This window comes from Fusarium subglutinans (assembly GCF_013396075.1).
Source record: "Fusarium subglutinans strain NRRL 66333 chromosome Unknown NRRL66333_c0000239, whole genome shotgun sequence".
Taxonomy (NCBI): Eukaryota; Fungi; Ascomycota; class Sordariomycetes; order Hypocreales; family Nectriaceae; genus Fusarium; species Fusarium subglutinans.
Genome location: NW_023502302.1, coordinates 29383 through 47792, shown reverse-complemented (window position 1 = coordinate 47792; position 18410 = coordinate 29383). Strand labels below are relative to the sequence as shown.

At 48.9% G+C, this 18410-nt stretch overlaps 7 protein-coding genes across 7 annotated transcripts; 4 read left to right on the top strand and 3 right to left on the bottom strand.

The window, feature by feature from the left end:
• Window positions 1-24: 24 nt before the first annotated feature.
• Window positions 25-371, top strand: FSUBG_11893 (uncharacterized protein; the record flags this gene model as incomplete). The annotated part of the gene is made up of 2 exons (XM_036676624.1): window positions 25-209; window positions 266-371. 2 exons carry the CDS (start codon window positions 25-27, stop codon window positions 369-371), a joined length of 291 nt encoding a protein of 96 aa, XP_036532635.1.
• Window positions 372-1779: 1408 nt separating this feature from the next.
• Window positions 1780-4660, top strand: FSUBG_11892 (hook3; the record flags this gene model as incomplete). Its single annotated transcript, XM_036676623.1, has 4 exons — window positions 1780-2178; window positions 2227-4240; window positions 4289-4359; window positions 4460-4660. 4 exons carry the CDS (start codon window positions 1780-1782, stop codon window positions 4658-4660), a joined length of 2685 nt encoding a protein of 894 aa, XP_036532634.1.
• A 954-nt stretch (window positions 4661-5614) lies between these two features.
• On the bottom strand, window positions 5615-6626 carry FSUBG_11891 (adenylate kinase 1; the record flags this gene model as incomplete). The annotated part of the gene is made up of 4 exons (XM_036676622.1): window positions 5615-6029; window positions 6139-6293; window positions 6369-6421; window positions 6479-6626. 4 exons carry the CDS (start codon window positions 6624-6626, stop codon window positions 5615-5617), a joined length of 771 nt encoding a protein of 256 aa, XP_036532633.1.
• A 2135-nt stretch (window positions 6627-8761) lies between these two features.
• On the top strand, window positions 8762-9912 carry FSUBG_11890 (26S proteasome regulatory subunit rpn-8; the record flags this gene model as incomplete). Its single annotated transcript, XM_036676621.1, has 3 exons — window positions 8762-8948; window positions 9008-9279; window positions 9337-9912. The coding sequence occupies 3 exons, from the start codon at window positions 8762-8764 to the stop codon at window positions 9910-9912; spliced, it is 1035 nt and encodes a 344-aa protein (XP_036532632.1).
• Window positions 9913-11179: 1267 nt separating this feature from the next.
• Window positions 11180-12463, bottom strand: FSUBG_11889 (coproporphyrinogen III oxidase; the record flags this gene model as incomplete). The annotated part of the gene is made up of 2 exons (XM_036676619.1): window positions 11180-12199; window positions 12257-12463. The coding sequence occupies 2 exons, from the start codon at window positions 12461-12463 to the stop codon at window positions 11180-11182; spliced, it is 1227 nt and encodes a 408-aa protein (XP_036532631.1).
• Window positions 12464-14672: 2209 nt separating this feature from the next.
• FSUBG_11888 (autophagy AUT7) lies at window positions 14673-15230 on the top strand (the record flags this gene model as incomplete). The annotated part of the gene is made up of 3 exons (XM_036676618.1): window positions 14673-14762; window positions 14906-15123; window positions 15176-15230. 3 exons carry the CDS (start codon window positions 14673-14675, stop codon window positions 15228-15230), a joined length of 363 nt encoding a protein of 120 aa, XP_036532630.1.
• A 590-nt stretch (window positions 15231-15820) lies between these two features.
• FSUBG_11887 (tocopherol O-methyltransferase) lies at window positions 15821-16985 on the bottom strand (the record flags this gene model as incomplete). The annotated part of the gene is made up of 4 exons (XM_036676617.1): window positions 15821-15986; window positions 16039-16156; window positions 16215-16771; window positions 16837-16985. The coding sequence occupies 4 exons, from the start codon at window positions 16983-16985 to the stop codon at window positions 15821-15823; spliced, it is 990 nt and encodes a 329-aa protein (XP_036532629.1).
• Window positions 16986-18410: the final 1425 nt, after the last annotated feature.

The following is an 18410-nucleotide window of genomic DNA, read 5'->3' as shown; positions in this document are numbered from 1 at the left end:
TTTATCGCCGATACCGCTATCAACATGAGATTCCTCCCCTTTGTCGCCGCCGCTCTCGCGGTTGTCCCAGGCGCCCTGGCTGTTGATCAAAAGAAGTCGGCTATTGTCTGGTTCGAGGACGAGTCTACCCCCGACAGCATCGTTGATGAGTGCAAAAATGCCCTCATTAAGGCTGGTGGAAAGATCACTCATGTTTACTCCATCATCAAGTGCGCATCCTCCGCCTTTTGGCACTATGACAATTCGATACTAACCAGTTGACCAGGGGCTTCTCCGTCATCGCACCCGAGAAGGCGCTCGAGATCGTTCAGGTCAACCACGAGAACCATCAGATTCGGGTTGAGAAGGACGAGGTTGTTACAACGGACTAGAGGTGCTAGGGGTAATACGAAAATGAAGACACAAAGACGATGGGACAACAGCATGCCTTTGAAATGAACTGACCGTGGTTTCACGGCTGTATTGGATAGTGATATCCTTTGTTTGGGCGTTATAGGATAGGAGCCTAGGTATTGCCTGGAAGAGAACACTCGTTACGAGATTCAATGAGCTTATTGTTATTATTAACCCTCTCCCGGGTGGAACAGAACTTTTGTTATTCAACATGTCCGCGGCTGCTTGTGATGTTAGGCATATGATAGCCATCAGCTCGAAACACATGTTCATCAGCTGTCAATGCGAAATACGCCAGTACAGCTCCACCAAAGTTAATGACACGGGAGTGACAGAGCCCAGCCTTCTTGGCCTATGATCATCCGGAGTGCCGTAATTTGGTTACTGAATAACACCCTCGTGAACTCTTGTTCAAATGATGTGCTGATGTGTTCATTCTATCATCCTTTGAAGTCCAAGGGCCCAGATTGGTAGACGCATAATGTATCTACTAACTAAGGCTAAACAATATGTCTCGCCCCCATGAACATCCCGTACTTTCACACCGGGCGCCCCCACTAACGAGTATGGAGTTGCGTCATTGTAGATTGTCAGTATATAGATCTTATTCTTGTCGTTGTTGTGTATATCCACTGACTGTTCATTTTCGTTTCGAGCTGCGCAGCCACGCTCTCAGTATATTATTACGGTAGCCGGACACTTCTGCTACAAAGAATGCCTCAGATGCCTGACATCGACTGTCATTAGGTACGCCACAACGCCACAGTTGGCATCCAGCAAACATTGAATTCGATAATGTTAGTACCAGTACTCGATCACCTTGACTTTACATCCGTACTTTGTAGACGTATGAGTACGACGGGAACTAGTTACCTATGCGTGACTCGTGACTTTGATACCCAACACGAGACAAATTAACATCCTTACAGTACTTTTCGTTAGTTGCTGAGACTTGAAATTGCTTCTATAATTCCTCGAGACTAAAAGTCCGCTAGTATTCGAACTTCCCGTGGGCCCCTACTATTACCCCTGCCAATCGATAAGCCCACCCGACCGCATAGCTCAAGCCAACAAGGGCCCAACGTCGCCGAAACGTTGAAGAACAATGCTCCCTCTAATCTTGAGTCCGCACTGAACACTCACTCGACAATCATTGAACAATGGAACGGCCGATCTTGTTCTCCTCATAACAGCTCCTTTTAAAACCCTCGAATCCCATTTCGACATGCCGTCGAATGCCTCGAAAATCATTACCCCTGCTACCAGACACGCGACGCAACTCCCTATAATTCCACCATCATTATCACTCCCGACAGCGACGACCTGATCGACTATTTTACTCGACCAATAAATATTTGGCTTCGACCGCACAATATTTATTACACGATGCCAGGCTATAGTGCCAACGCGCAGGCTGCGCTCATAAAGGCCGTAAGTGTCTTCGAGGAAGAGCCCTCACCGTCTTCTAGCTCCAGTCTGACCGAAGATGCCCCTCAGATCAAGCGAGTCTTCGAGCCGAAACGCATGGTAGAATCAGTCGAGGACCTGATCGATGGTGTCACCCTTGGTCTAATTCTACATCAACTGGACCCTAGCTTTGATACATCCGCCCTCGAGACAAATTCCAATACATCCCGCTACTTGACAAACAAGCGCAACATTCAGAGCATCTACAAGGGTCTCTTCCGCTACATTCGACGAGCAGTTCCTGAGCTTGCTTGTCAGGCGAAAAAGTTCGACTATCATGCAATCGCCGAGAATCCCGATGCTCAAGGCATCAGTCAGGTAAATCTTTCTTCTGGACACTCAAGGTGCGTACGGCTAACCTTCCAGCTCTTGGCTGTCATGTTGGGAGTGGCTGCACTGGGCCCCGAAGCCCAGCATTATATTCCTCGGATAACAGGTCTCGACAAACACACTCAGGCAGAGATTATGCAAATAATCCAGACAATACAACAGGATATCAACAGCTCACAAGGCGACGACGATGTGGATGAAGCTATCGACGCTGTTATGGAGGCGCGAGACATTGATCTACTCGTTGAAGAGCAGAATGCAGCCTTGCGGTCACAACTTGACTTAACCAAGAGACAGTTGTCAGATTATATCACCAGGCTTGATCATTTACAAACAAGTCACGAAGAGCTCCGGTTTGATAAGGAGAAGAACGACCGGGAGCTGGAGGTCTTGCGGAAGGCCACTATAGATGGTGCTAACAATGCCGAGATGATCAAGAATCTAGAGATCCAGGTGCATGACCAGATGGAACTCATTGCTAGACATGAGGAAACAATACGAAGAGACGAGCGCATCAAGTCGCAACTTGAAGCTGAAGTCCTCAAGTTGACAGAAAAATGTAAAGAGGCAGAAGAGCTTCGCGACCAAGCAACGGAATGGAAACACAAAGCTGAGGATCTCGAGAAGAAAGCCAATACTGCAGAGCGGTATAAGCAGAAACTCGAGTCCCAGCAACATCTCGTCAAGGAGGTGCAAAACCTACAGTATGAGAAAACAGAGCTACAAGACCAGATTAAAATCCTGCTGGAAGATCAAGATAGGGGGAATCGTACGAGGAAAGCAGAGGATGAGTTAACCAAGATGATTACCCAGTCCGAGCAACATCTTTGGGACGAACGCAGCCAAAAGAACCAATTGATGAAGGATATCGCAGCACTCGAGGACGAGGTGATTCGCTTAAGGGCACGTCAGAGCCACGATGAGAACTTCATCAAGGATCTTCAGGAGCAACTAGAGAGTGGAGGGGCCGCGCAAAGCGCAGAATCCGGCGCGTTAGGTCTGGCTGGAAATCTCGAGGATGAACTTAACGATGCAGCTACCGAGGATGAACAGCCCAGCCAAGTTAACCTACCCCTAGAACTATCTCGCCTAAAGGCCGAGAACGATTTGCTACGTAGCACAGTCGGCTCTGGGGATACCGCGCCGTTACGCCGAGAGCTGGACGAAGAGAAGCGACAACGTGCTCACCTTCAAAAGAACTATAACGACATTTTTGAAAAGCATGCTGTTTTGCATGATCAAATGGAGGCTCTGATCAATAACATGACCGGCGAAGGGTTAGTCAAAGCAATTGATGAAGCCGGTGCTTCTGATGGGAATCAGATACTTACTTCGGATTACTACAGGACCAAGGCCTTTCTCAACATTAAACAGTCATTATTGCAGTGCGAATTCGAACTCGAACAGTCGAGGAAGAGGGAGAAGGACCTCTCTGTCCAGGTGGCAGATCAAGGCCGCGAACTGCTTGCTGCTAAAGCTCAGCTCTCGGCTCTCGACAAAGAGGGCGCAGATGCTCTCAAGGAGCTCAAGAGCGCTGATGTTACCATCATCTCATCCCTCAAGTCTGAGCTTGACTACACAAGAGAGCAGCTCAGTTACACCATTGCTGAGCGAGATGCGCAGCAATCCCAGCTCGTCGATGCTCTCCTTACCAAGGATAAGCTGCGTAAGGAGGTTGAAGAAGGCCGGGAACTGCAAGACATCAATGGCACAGGCGATGCACCACCTGACCCCAGCAAGAAGGGCGAGCTGATCGAGAAGCTGCGTGCCCGCCTCAGAGAAATCCGCGAGGTGAGTCCATTTTTTGATGCAATTCTTAATGGTGATGGGGAAGACCCAGTGGTCTCAGACAACGATTGTCAGACGTCGTTAGAAGACGATGCCGCTTGGCCTTTGGATCCCACATCTGCAAATGGTGGACCGAGTTCATCGCTCGAACCCATTGGAACTGTGATTCCGAGACCTACTCCTGCACTACTACCCCTGCGTCCCCTCCAGCGAGGGCAAGTAGGGGACCTAGAGGGACCTATTGATATGCATGCGCAATCCCGTAGGTTGAGTTGGCTGACAGATATGTTCTAGCAACTTGAACGATCAGAGACGGACAGAATCGACCTGCAACGTAAACTCAAGGCTGCACACGATGGGGAGGCTGTGGCTGCACAAAAGGTACGTTTTAATTCTTCCCATGTATATAGTAACATAATCTGTTTTCATCATGTTCTTTCTTACTGTGGCTGAAACCTGTGCTGATTATCCGTGATTCAAGGCCGCGAGCGATCAAATTATCCGGAACCTTGAAAGAGAAAACGCTCTCATCTCATCAGCATGGTATGATCTTACGAGCCGGCTTCAGAGCAACCATGTCGTTTTGCAAAGGCGGCACGAAGCTCCGCGGAGCTGGCTTAACAAGCAGAGGCAGATGGTCAATGGTCAGTTGCGCTTCCGCGACTCGCTCTACCTCTACTGACCTTCCCCTGTCAGCGACCCCGAAGCGATAGGTACTCGCGGGGTGAGAAATCCCTCGCTATTTTATGATAAGACCCAACGAATTACGCTCTCAAGTTGTGTGACATAACTCCTACTACCTACCTTACAAAACGCCAGTCTCTCCCTCGACGTATTCACTCCCACCCATACTGGCTTATCTTACCCGGCTCTCAAGAAGATTGCCCCTTATCCTTTCTTGATCCCGACATTCTCATAATTGCCGACACCGCCTTGGAAATCCAGGGCGTCGTATTTTCCTCTTTCTATTTTTGAAGCATTGCGAGGGAGCTTGGTGTGTTTCTTAAAAGACAGGCGTACTTGCTTGGTAGACTGGTGGCTAGGAGAATTCTTGCATTCAAACAGAATGCTTTCAATGATATCATTAGTATAGATGCTATGCCGAGGGAACCTACGAAGGGCCCCAAATGCCCTTCAATAGAGACCGGGCCAAATATTGCAGAGTCATCGTTTGACCAATATTGAAACTGAAGTTGTGCAAGTCGATTCTAGGACTAACTATGATCTGGGTGGAGGGTTCCAGTCCATCTAAGACTAATAAGCCCATAAGTGTGTATTCCATCTTCACGAGAAACAGGTAGGCCAGATATATTTAACGCTTCGAAAGCCAACTTTCTGTTGGCTGGAAACTATTGTAAAAAAGACATTTTGATACATGGCTAATCGTCGTCCAAAGTAGGTAGCTTTTTCCACACATGGCCAAACAAGACCGCACCGTAGACAAACCCTCTACCTTTTAACGCCTCTTTTGCCTGGAAGATTGGACTCTCCACTCTCCCTTCCGCCTCCCCCAGTTTACAGTTCATACCGTTCATATATCCAAGACGAGCTGGCTTTTATTTTCACTCAGCATTCGTCTTGTTGCCTCAGCCGCACCAAGTGGCAGCTGGGAGAAGTCGACCACTCCGGGTAGGATTTAAGCTCGCTTCTCGTTGAGGACCTTAAGCATGTTCTTCCACACTTGGCCAGGTTCTTGGCTGGCGTCGAGGCCGCTCCAGATACCAGTCTTCTTGTAGTAACCCACAACAGGAGCGGTCTGCTTGTGGTAGGTAACAAGACGCTTCTTCAGAGCCTCGGCGTTGTCGTCACTTCGCTGGATAAGAGGCTCGCCAGTAATGTCATCCTTCATGTACTCCTTGGGAGGGTTGAAGGTGGTGTGGTATGAGCGCCCGGAAGCGGGGTGGACTAATCGGCCAGTGATACGGGCAACGAGAAGAGAGTCGTCGATCTGGAGCTCGACGGCGTGCTGGAGCTTCTGGTTGCGCTCTGTGAGCATGGCATCGAGGCTCTCAGCCTGAGGGACAGTTCGAGGGAAACCATCGAGGATGAAACTGAAGCGCGAATTATTAGTATCCTGTTTCGTCGATTACGTCGATGTAGGTCGAGATTTAGGGGCTCAACCCATCTGGAACCCGAAAACCGTGGAATAATGCAACTCACCCGCCCTGGCACTCCTTGTTGCTGTTGAGCTCCTCCTTGATCATGCCAATCATGATGTCGTCGCTGACCAGACCGCCCGCATCCATGATCTTCTTGGCCTCGACACCGAGAGGGGTCTTCTTAGCGACCTGGGATCGCAGCATGTCACCGGTAGCCTGCGCAACGAGAGAATACATGTTAGAGAGCTGAGATTTTGAATGGCTGCGTTTTTGCGACGCGAATCAACGTACCAAGTGACAGCAAGAGAAGCGCTCCTTGATCTTGGGGGCCTGAGTTCCCTTTCCTGGGAAGCACAGTTAGTAATGGACTAAGCGAGCATTTGCGGCGCAAAAACACTCACCAGCACCAGGAGGACCGATGAGGATCATTCGGATCTCTTCAGTGGAGACGGGACCGCCAGTGGCTCGAGCCTCGAGCTTCTTGATGCGAGTGTCAATAGTGCTAAGGACATCCTTGAGCTGCTTAAGCTCGTCCTCAATGAAACCCATTGCTGCGGTTGCGGAAGATGAAATTGGAACTGGAACTTGTTCTGGCGGGTAATTGAAAGAGATCTTTGGAGATCCAGAGAAGCAAAGATGGAATTGACGAGAGACTTTGTTCTTGGGTGCGAGGCTGAGGGGATCGAAGTGGAAGAAGAGAGAGAGAAAATTGAGGAACAAAGTCAAGACAGGGAAATCTTGAGTGCGTAGCCGGAGGACGGGAGGTTTGGGGGAGAAGCTTTAGCGAGCTATGATTGGTCAACGGGGACCGTTTCTGCTGGAGCGATGATGATGGGGATACACCCCTGTAATTAACCTGCTGGGGACACGCCTTGGCCTTTGAGGTGAGAGCAATCGTGGCTTTTGGTATTTACGATATTTATAATTTTGTAGGCAAATGGAGGCAGGCATGTGAACTCTGGATACCTTAGGTAATTGGTGTTGCTAGTATTTCTTGGTATACTGTTATCTTGTAAGTAACGTCGCCAAGGCTGAAAACGTGCACATAAGGTGAACACCACAGAAGCAAACTTTCAACCACAGGCTCAGGACAAGGTACTCGGTACAGCTGCGGCGTTATAGAGACCACCACCTGTTCGTAACACGACCAAGCTCTAACAATAACATTATCTGACATGTATAAATTTAAATACGGTGAGAACATGTGACCTTCCAGCTCGAGTCATTATAACTTACTATATCTTCTTAGCCATAAGCACTGCTATCATCCTCAGTCCTCAGTCCTTCATCTCTACCTACACATAACTATAGTACCTAGGGTAGTTCGCAGCTTGCCTCAACAACAGCCGTATCTCATTACCTACCTATACCTAATAAAGGTACCTACTCCAAGATGCTATAACCGTACTTGGCCGAAGCCAATGGCAGAAGGTAGGCTCACAACTGCCATGATGCAACGGAGTTTGTTCGGTCGCCAGGACCGAGGTTCAGAGAGTTGGGATGCCACGGGCCCCTTTGATCCGGTATATCCCCGCTTGTTCGATAATACAAGAATAACTCTCTTAGCATTTCATCTGTTGCAGAAAAACGGCCACACCTCGGTTTGCATACAACCGACCTCCTGTCCTCCTCGTCTGTCCTTTCGCGGCTAGCTACACTCGTGCAAGGAACGACTATCGGTAGTTTTAGTATCGCTGCACGGGTACCTTCGTTTTGTTATATCCTATTCGAGCAGTAGTGACATGGCCCCCCCTCGTAACTCAACGCTTGCGCCCACATGTAGGTAGGTGTGCTCATAGCCGGCATTAGCATGTTAGCCTCCATCTTTCCGCTCTCCTACAGGTCTCCCGAAGCCAAGTCTAGGTTTATAATGATGGCATCATCATATACAATTTCGTACTGGACACTGCTTCTTCAATGGTTTCTTCCCTCAATATGTACTTTCATCCTTATTACCGTACTCCGATTCGCACCGAGGCCCGGCCCAAGTGGGCGGCAATCTTACCAGAATCGAGTCGCTTACCATAAGTGGAAGATCTGATCACGCTATGTCTGATCCAGCAAATAAGCGTTGGCTGATACTTGAAGTGACTCTCTAAAAGACATCATCATCTTGTTTATGGTGAGTTTGCCTGTATACCTACTAATGTAAGGCCCTAGGATGGCGACCTAGATACCTAACTAACGTTGGCTGGTTGGGTAGGTAGGTCAATATCCATCTAACCAACTAGATTCAGATTTGGTGACTCAACCGTTCATCTGCCTATGATGTCAGTAGTAGAATCAACAAAAAGCAACGCTCCTCTTTATATTTCTTCACTAGTCCAAATTTGAAGATTCATGCTGTTCTTTGTTTAGGGGCCTGTGCTTTCAATTCTCTTGGTTGAGATACTGCTTGGATCCTGGCATGTGGCCGAGTATCTAGCGGTGGCTGCTCCCACGTGATGTGGCACTGCAAGGCTTGAGCTTGAAGTCTCTAAGGTGCCCGACCCAATCGGGAGCTACCTAAGCTCCCCCAAGAAGGCAGCCTCAAGACTACGTACGTGCGGCCACAATAATCACTGCATCAACATCACGACTCTACCTCCAACTTCGCCGCGCCTGCACGACTACGACCGCGCATTGAATTCCAACTCTACACAGTTCAGCATCCGTCGTAATAGATATACATTGACGAAGCAACGATGCCTACTACAACAGCAGAAACCCTCTCCCTCGTTACTCGAAACGTCACTGTTGCGCCCCTAGTCCTTCTCTCAGCTGTCGACCACTACAACCGAACTGTTTCTACCAAGACAAAGCGACGAGTGGTCGGTGTTCTCCTAGGACAAAATGATGGAAATGATGTGAGAGTGTCAAACAGTTTTGCTGGTGTGTTATCTCAATATCATGGGACCGTAAGTTGGGCGGCGCTTACAATTGTTACACAGTTCCCTTCGAGGAGGATGAGAAGGACCCTTCGGTATGGTTCCTTGACCACAACTACGTCGAGTCAATGAACGACATGTTCAAGAAGGTCAACGCCCGAGAGAAGCTCATAGGATGGTATCACACCGGTCCCAAGCTACGTGCATCTGATTTGGAAATCAATGAACTCTTCAAGCGCTACACACCCAACCCTCTGCTCGTTATTGTCGATGTTCAGCCCAAGGAGTCGGGAGTTCCTACAGATGCTTACTTTGCCGTAGACGAGATCAAGGACGTATGTTGACAAGCCTTCCTGATTTCAGGTCACCAACCAGCTACTGACACTCACTAGGACGGCACAACCACTGCCCGAACATTTGTTCACACCCCTTCCGTTATCGAGGCCGAGGAAGCAGAGGAGATTGGCGTTGAGCACCTGCTAAGAGATATTCGCGACGTGGCCGCCGGCACGCTGTCCACACGAGTCACAAACCAGCTTCAATCACTCCAGGGCTTGCACCTGCGCCTTCGAGATATCGGCACATACCTCCAGAAGGTTCTCGACAAGCAACTACCAGTCAACCACGCGATCCTCGGAAACTTGCAGGACGTCTTCAACCTGCTGCCTAATCTCTCGACACCCGAAGGAGATGGCAAGTCTGGCGGTGGCGAGTTGGCATATGCGATGAGCGTCAAGACCAATGACCAGCTTATGGCTATTTACCTGAGCAGTCTGATCCGCGCCATCACAGCATTCCACGATCTGATCGAGAACAAGATCCAAAACAGACAACAGCAGGAGGAGAAGGAGGCCAAGAAGGAAGAGATCAATGGAAAGGATGAGAGGAAGGAGGGCGCCAATGGTTCAAGTGGTGACTCCAAGGAGGGCGCGGAAAAGGATAAGGAGAACAAGGAGACTAAGAAATAAGGAACAAGGACAAAAGACCTGGCAGATGAACTAGACTTGGACTGAGGCTCTTTGGCGTCTGGTGGAGGGGAACTATGGCAATATCCTGGCCAAAGGTCAGGGCAAAAGCGCCTTTGTACATTGATCATATCAAACTGGATTACTAGAGGACGGACCGCGGATAATACATACTGGACAGATACGTCTTGAGAGACGGGTCTTTCGGTACTGCTGTGATGAACCATATTTACAAGTCGGCTACGATACCAGCCATTTCATCTTTTGATACAACCCGATCCTCAACATACATACCGAGCATTTCTGACCATTTATCCACAAGCAAGCATGCAAGGAGGTGTTTGCAACATGGAGGAGCTTCTCCTCGTGGATCTATACTCATGCCCCCAAAGGACCATTGCCCATCTTCAGTCGGTGATTGCTGTACTTGGTTCGCTGTTGAGACAGCATGAGCATGAGCATGGGCTGGGAAAGCATCCAACGTAAAGCTCGGACACGTGCAATTCCACGCATTAAGATGCACAACGTAGCGCTTTGATGATGAACTGAAGTCTCGCGTCCGGCGTGAAAGTGTTGTAGCGAGAGAGCGAACAAGAAACATATCTTTCTTTATCTTATCTGATGAAACCTCATCTTGAAGCTCCTCATTTCGTACTGGCCTGATGACGAGTCCCCGATCGAGAAGATCCAGTGCTGGGAGTAGAAGAGTTGGGAACAGCACATGGAGAGTTAATAGTAGAGGCCGTTGAGAGGGGAGAATGGTTTGTAATGGTGATAGTGTGGGCTGTTGAGCGGCCCGAAGTGGCTGCGCTGATGATTCGTCTTCTCCGGCGGTTGATGGTGCGATATTGGAGATGGAACTTATGAGGGATGTGATCAACTGACGATGGGAGGGGAGAGACTCCATTGCCGTGGAGTTGACGAGTGCTCTTGCATGGTTCGATGAATGGTGTTGAAGGAAGAAGTCTAGTCTCCACGTTGAGATGAGTGGTGATATTCAATGGTAGCCAAAAGTGTCAGCTCAAGAATAGGTACGCATCAACCTCCACAAGAATCACCAGTTCAACGAGCCATTTCAAGAATTATATGAATTATTTTAAATTTTTAATGTTCTCATATCGGACAACTTTGTCCGTCTTTTTGTACCTAATAGCCTGCACCACCCTGGGTGTCACCATCTATGATCCTCGCATATGATACACTAAACAATCGCTCAACCCCATGCTTCCACACAAATAATTTTTTTCTCTTAGATCAAAAGAGCAGTAACTCAAACCCACTCCTTTGGGTCCCTGAGGACATCTACCAGGCGTTGCTCCCTGCTCTTAGGCTCGGGCTCATGCATGTACTTCCAGCCAGCTGTCAACGGCAAGCTCATAAGAATACTCTCGACCCTTGATCCAGGGGTATTCAAGCCAAATGCTGTACCACGGTCGTGCACCAAGTTGAACTCGACGTACTTGCCACGGCGCAGCTGCTGCCAATCCTTCTCTGCCTCAGTGTAGGGCATGTCCTTGCGCTTCTCGATGATGGGAATGTAAGAGGGCAGGAAGGCCTTGAGGCAGTCCTGGACAAAGGAAAAGGTGTTCTCGCGGTCGCGCTCGGTCTCATCGAGGTCGTCGAAGAAGATGCCACCAATGCCACGGGCCTCGCCTCGATGCTTGTTGTAGAAATACTCATCGCACCACTTCTTGAATCGTGGGTAGTAGTCCTTGTCGTGAGCGTCGCAAGCTGCCTTGATCGTCTTGTGGAAGTGAATGGCATCCTCATCGAAGAGGTAAGAGGGTGTCAAATCACAGCCGCCACCGAACCACCAAGCTTGAGATGTACCGTCGGGGTTGGCTGTCTCAAAGTAGCGGTAGTTTAGGTGCACCGTAGGGGCCATAGGGTTGTAAGGATGCAGAACCATGCTGAGGCCCGCAGCGAAGAAGTCGATCGACTCCATGTTGGGGTCCATGGTTTTGTGGTTTGCGCGCATCTTCTCAATGGCAGGCTTGGGGAGCGAGCCGTAGACGACACTCACACCAAGACCAGCCTTCTCGAAGACGTTGCCTTCTTGGAGAACGCAGGTTGTGCCACCGCCGCCATTGGGGCGCTCCCACTCGTCCTTGCGAAACTTTTTGCCATCAACTCTCTCGAGCTCGGCGACAATCAGAGCCTGCTGCTCTCGAATAAACTTTTCCATACGCAGGCGCATAGGCGAGTCCTCGTTGACCCCAGACTCTCGCTTCTTCTGGGCATCGCGGTCGGCGAGAGTGGAGGGGTCGGCGTTAACAGGTTCCATTTCGGCCTGAGAGTAATAGAGTTAGCAATTGAGACACCTTGTTATCCTAGGAAATTCCTGTACCATCTTGTAAGCTAAAGGGGCGACTGCACCGAGGGCGATAGCAGCGAGCCACAGAGGAGAGTAGTTGAAGTAAGAGGTTTGTGAAGCCTTGGGACCGGCAGAACTAGATAGCCAGCGTCTCGTAGAAGCGAATTGTGTTCTTGGGAGGCGTGTAGAAGGAGATGCAAGGTATGCAGCAAGGCGCTGGGAAGGCCGCCTGGCAGCCATGATATTATATATTGGACAATGCAACGCGAGGACCCGGGAAATAGTAGCGGCAAAACAAGGCCGAAGGCCGAGAACGAATACAGAAGGAAAGACAGGAAGGATACGACGATCAGGCGTTTCGAATGAGGCCACTTGCGAGGGCCAGGATGCGACAGTATGGTACAGGTACCTCTTGTTAGGTTCAAAGTTTGTGTGAGAACGACTGGGAACTCGGGTGATAGTCAGAATCGAATGTTCGGCAATTGGCTAACTGAGTCTAAGGAACTTGGTAGTGTGGAGCGGGACCCCGACACTGTCTGCTCCGGTGGCCGGCCGGTGCCGAGGGCGGTCAAAATCAACGCACCACTCGGGGGCACCAGACCACTGTAGCTCCGTTTGCACCTGTATTTCGTAGAGCTTCTCCGGGCGATGAGATCAGTTGGGGAGGAATCGAGAAAATCTGCCGAACAAGCATGATTTTTCTCGCGATGTGGCTGACAGGGAAGGCTTCGTTTGTCGCACTTTCAATTTGGTGCATCGACAAATGGAGGCAAGAAAACTTAGCCAATAAATACCTAATCGATAAAAGTACTGAGGCAGATTTACTCAACTCTAGTGAATCCTTAGACCAGTTGGTTTTGGTACCCTACTATAATGTCAGAGGTTTTATCACCCCCGAGGATTGGTAACTGGTATCCGTGTGAAGTGGCGCTGATAATTGGGCTGTCACTGAGGAACATAGAGCTTCTATGGTATTGTTCCTGACTTAGTACCTAATCCTAGACTCTCTGATATACAAGCTAAATCACGACTCAAGAGCTATAACTCGCAGACATACACCATTCAGTGACACATGCAATCAACATGATGCCTCACCATTTGGTTGCTTAAGGGTATGGTATACCTTGTATATTTTGTCAAGTAGATGATACTGTGGTCAGATTGTCACAATTCCATTAAAAGTCTAACGACTTGTGATGAGTGGTCAGCAGAGAAACTTTGCTTCACCAATCCTACCATTGGGTAATTACTCTGTTTGTTTCGCCATGCAAACTTTCAGGAGATGGTGCAGTTCACAAGATTCTCTTGACTCTCCCTCATCGGTGAGATAATCAAGACGGCCAAGTCATGATTCGTTCGTAAACATATACTTTGGCCAACACCCAATTGTAATTCACAACATCAAGAACCCTGAAGGAGCTGATGGACATGGGCACGCACGTTTGCAACTCAAGCTGCTTAAGCACCATCAGCTTGGTACTAACCCTCTCCCGGATGGTGAATCGTTGTACCTTAAAACCACTCTAACGACGTGGCCCGTAACTCGGATCCCGGTAATACATCCTCGACATCTTTGACAGGAATTAATCACTCAGCATGAAAGAGGAGGTTCTCCTTCCAAGTGATTAATTGTTTGTTGAGGTTCCCTCACAAACTCGGCCCTGTGACGAGATAGTGTGACGTGACTTGCTGCTTCCCCGCCATTGTTGCCTCGCGGGGCCTCTTGTGATGCACCAAGCATCAATGATCTAGACCATTTATAGTTTAGCTCAAGAGCCCCGCGACTGTCTCTCTCATCACTGCTTGTCATCCTGCCACTTGATGCCCGCCTAGCCTATTACCCCCCTTCTGAGTGAGCGTGCCGCCTGCCCTGTGCCTGTGTCCTCTGTACCTCCCTGCAGCTCTGAACCTGTCTGCGCCTACTTAGTAGGTACCTTAGGTAGGTACCTAAGGGAGGAAAGAAAACTCAGGACCTTGATCCTGAATGATAAAAAGACTGAGGTAATTTAGGTCGAGTTTAGGATATCTTTTACCGAGTTTATTTTTGACACCTTATATTCAGGTCTGAGTTTTCTTGCCCCCCTGGGGTACCTACGTAAGGTAGATACCTAGGTACCACCTACCTTACCTTACTAGGTAGTAAGGTTGCTTGCTGCCTTCCGCCTCGACCGCTCATCTATGTCCCAGTGTCTGAGGTGTGTCAGTGCCACTGCCACCTTCTGCCTGTGACTCTCTGCCCTTCCTCGTTCTTCTTCTGCCTGACGCAAGCAAATCGTAACCTAAACCTTCGTCTCACTTTACCTTATCTATCGCCAACTCCATCCTCTTTTTTCCCTTTTCACACTTTCCCGAATTCTCCGCTGCCACAAGTCAACCATCCCTACTGCTTGCTTCCCCCATCGATACAACTCTTACCGCCTCTACAAACCCACCAACCACCACCGTCAATATGCGCAGCAAGTTCAAGGACGAGCATCCCTTCGAGAAGCGCAAGGCTGAGGCCGAGCGCATTCGACAGAAGTACTCTGACCGCATTCCCGTACGTAATTTACCAGTCGCTTTGATTTGGACTCAAGTTGGGGCTCCAACTTGGCAATGAGAGCACGGCGGCGCACGCAGTCATGCAGTGACCGCTTATTTTCTCCGTCTCCTTACCACGATAGGAAGCTAACATGTTACAAGGTAATTTGCGAAAAGGTCGAGAAGAGTGACATCGCGACCATTGACAAGAAGAAGTACCTTGTCCCCGCCGATTTGACCGTCGGTCAGTTCGTCTACGTCATCCGCAAGCGAATCAAGCTCTCCCCCGAGAAGGCCATCTTCATCTTCGTCGATGAAGTGCTTCCCCCAACGGCCGCCCTCATGAGCAGCATCTACGAGGAACACAAGGATGAAGACGGGTATGTTCTCACACAGCTGTTGGAGAGAGCAACTTGCTGACATTACCTATAGTTTCCTATACATTACCTACTCCGGCGAGAACACCTTCGGTGATGCGTGGGAGTAAGCTGCGTGGAATCGGTTCAGTATCCCACCTCGAGAATGATGAAGGCGTTACGGTCGTATTTGGGTGAATATTCGTTGGTCACTGGTTATGTTCACGTTATCTTTTGAGTCCGTACTTCTGACCTCGATAGAGAGTCTGCTACTCTTTCTGGCAACACGTCTGTATACTCGCTAGATCTGGCAATGCAGCTACGGTCCGAAGTGCATTTTTTTCACCTTCCGGATTATCACGTTTATTCTGATTAGTGACACGATTTTCAGAGTCTTTGAACATGGTATTAGAAAATGTATAAGCAGCTCACGGTACAGTCACGCCGAGCGGAACTCGCACGAATACCAATATTAGGCAGCTGCATCTATTACCTGATCACCCCAACTTGAAACCGTGAGCGCTAGCACGCCATGTGCCTGAATGGCTTGTTAAAGACGTGATCGGCGTCCTTGTACACAAATACTAAACTTGCCACATACTGCGAGAGAGTTGTCTATAGCTTCTAAAATCTCGAGATAATTCAATAATCTATCAAGGATAAGAAGTCACGATTTTCAGATCTTTAGGCAACGTTAGGCTGATTCTCACTGCCCATGCCTTCATACCATCTCCTTATAGAATGCCATGACAGCGTAGCGAAAAGAGCCGTTAGCATAACCTCGTCTCATTGCGCGAAATGACTGCAAGAAAGCAATACCGTCCCGGCCTTGAGTAAACGCAAATGCCCAAAGAGATGGGTTCTGCACAAGTGACCACGTAATGTCCCTAAAAAGATGAGGGTAAGCTCATGATCAACAGTGGGACACAATATTCGCACCATGTCTTTCGGACCTGTTGACTGATGTCCTTTGGCTCCGACAAGACTTTAAGCCCGGCCTTGTTCGCGAGATCGACGTACCCTTGCTGGGTAGAGAGGGGTGGGAGTAGCATGCCATCTGCGTTCAATTTAAGTTCAGAAACACATGAATACGAATATCTCGCATGCAGCCTTACCTTCGATAGGCTTGATATCATTGATGAAGGTTGCATCGTCAACATCTTCATCCTTGAACCAATCTGCTAACACCAGCTTGCCCCCAGGCTTGAGTACTTTCATCACATTCTCAAAGAATAATGCCTTGTTGGGAAAATGGCTAAGAGCTTCACTTATCCATACTGCATCAAGTGTGCCCTGCTGGCCGCTGAAGAAGTCGCCCATCTTCTCGGCGTCAAGCTCGAGAAATTTGACTTTTCCTTCGCCTAGTTTGGTGAAGCCATTGTCATGTGACACATCAGACGAAGAGGTGTCTCCGACAGCAGTTTTGGTCAGGCGATTTGCAATCTCGACCTGTTTGCTTGAGATGGTGATGCCCGTCACAGAGCTACCATGTTTGGAAGCGAGATACCGCGATGTTCCACCAATACCACAGCCAACATCAAGAACCGAGCTGTGGGACGGAATCTTTGAAATGTCGAGGAGGAGCTGAATGAGATTAGCTTGAGCCTCCTCTTTTGTCTGCGTCGCTTCAGACTCTGGTGTTGGCCAGTACCCGTGATGGATATGTTCGCCCCTAGTAAGCCAGCCAGTGGATTAGCAATCGCCAAGCTTTCTGGGAGGTAGAATGTTTTCACATACCACAAACTCAAATAGTAGTCACTTGCAAGATCGTAATGGAGCTTGATTCTGTCCTTGAGGACTTGCATAGTTGAGTGAGCGAGGCCGAGGGGAGTGTCATATTGCTTGCTCAGGTCGGTAGTCTGGTCAGACACTGCTGTGGCAGCCATGATTTCTGGTGCTCGAGGTCGTGCCGTCGTAAGATATTGAAGCAATTGCTCAAGTTTGGTTGCAAATCAAATTGTGTATCAGAATCACACGGCAACGTTTATAATGAGCTGTTATCGGGGAGTGCGTATGTACCCCGCGCCTCAGATATGCGCATTCTGTGACTGCAGGGTGACACAATCGTTGCCTCTGTGTCTCTGAAGACCATGCTGGAGAATGGGCTAGTTTACCTGAACAGAAGAGGCTAGAGAGGTTTGACACACCCCAATATGGCTATCAAAGAATTATGCAAGACTAGAATTATGTATTCCGGTGGAGTTGGACAAGCTTAGTTGTTAAACATGTCGAATGAAGCAACATGGCTCAAAATGCCTGCTCTTACCAGTCGGAATCTGGGCCTCACGGAACCCTTTGAAATAGAGGAGCACCGTGACTACCTAGGTATCCAAGCCAATCTAGTAGGGCAGATTCCCGAAAACTTTTACGCATATAGCTTTCTGTTATTAAGGGGTAAAGCATACATGTTTACTTGATAGAGCTTCCTTGCGACACAGAGGTTTTTATCTGGGCACATCGAGTTTGGGTGCGAGGCTTTGGCTGAGTCATCTGATGCAATCCTGCTTCTCTTTAAAGAATACCGGGGAGCTCCAAAGACAACACATGTTGTCTCGCTGTTGATTGCACCGGACACGAAGCAGACTGACTAGATGTGGATATATTCAGCTTGCTCGCTGCCACAGGCAACAGGTACTCTTTACTGACTGACAACTGTTTTTGATAACCGAATGCATGTTTTCAACAAAGGAAGCCCGTTATTTTAAGCTCTTCTGTAGGTGAGGTGGATGCTCTCAACTTGTAGACATTCTGCCTTCAGTGGGTTCCGTTTCACTACGCGCCAAAAGAGCAGGGCTACCAGGGATGTAACCGCAACCAATCGTATTACACTGGAACGACCAAGACGCGACCACTTTCCCATGGTTCGATACACAAAGCGCTTCGCAAGATTCAAAAAGACGATCCCCATTTTGAGCACTCGCAAGATGAGGAATTTCTTGCTTGTCGCTTAGCACATTTCGTCAGGTCACCAATAACAAAACTTCTTGTTGAACCAAGCGAAAACAAGACAAATGAACCCCCTCCATATGACATCATACTCTTCACCCCAACTTGACTACGGCTAAAGAGCTTTGACTACAAACTCTATCTATCTTTAAACACCTCACTCACTGGCTCACCTGGCTAGCCATATCTCACCGCTGGCCAAGTTTCAGAATATGCAAGACGATGATCAGAAACAGATCCAGCCAACCCATGACTCTTTCCAGAAAATCCTGTTTCAACTACAACTCATCAAGTGGCGATTTCTTTGGACGAGATCGGCGGTTACCGACCACGTGAACCCCTGTAGACGAGGGTCCTGAAGAGCG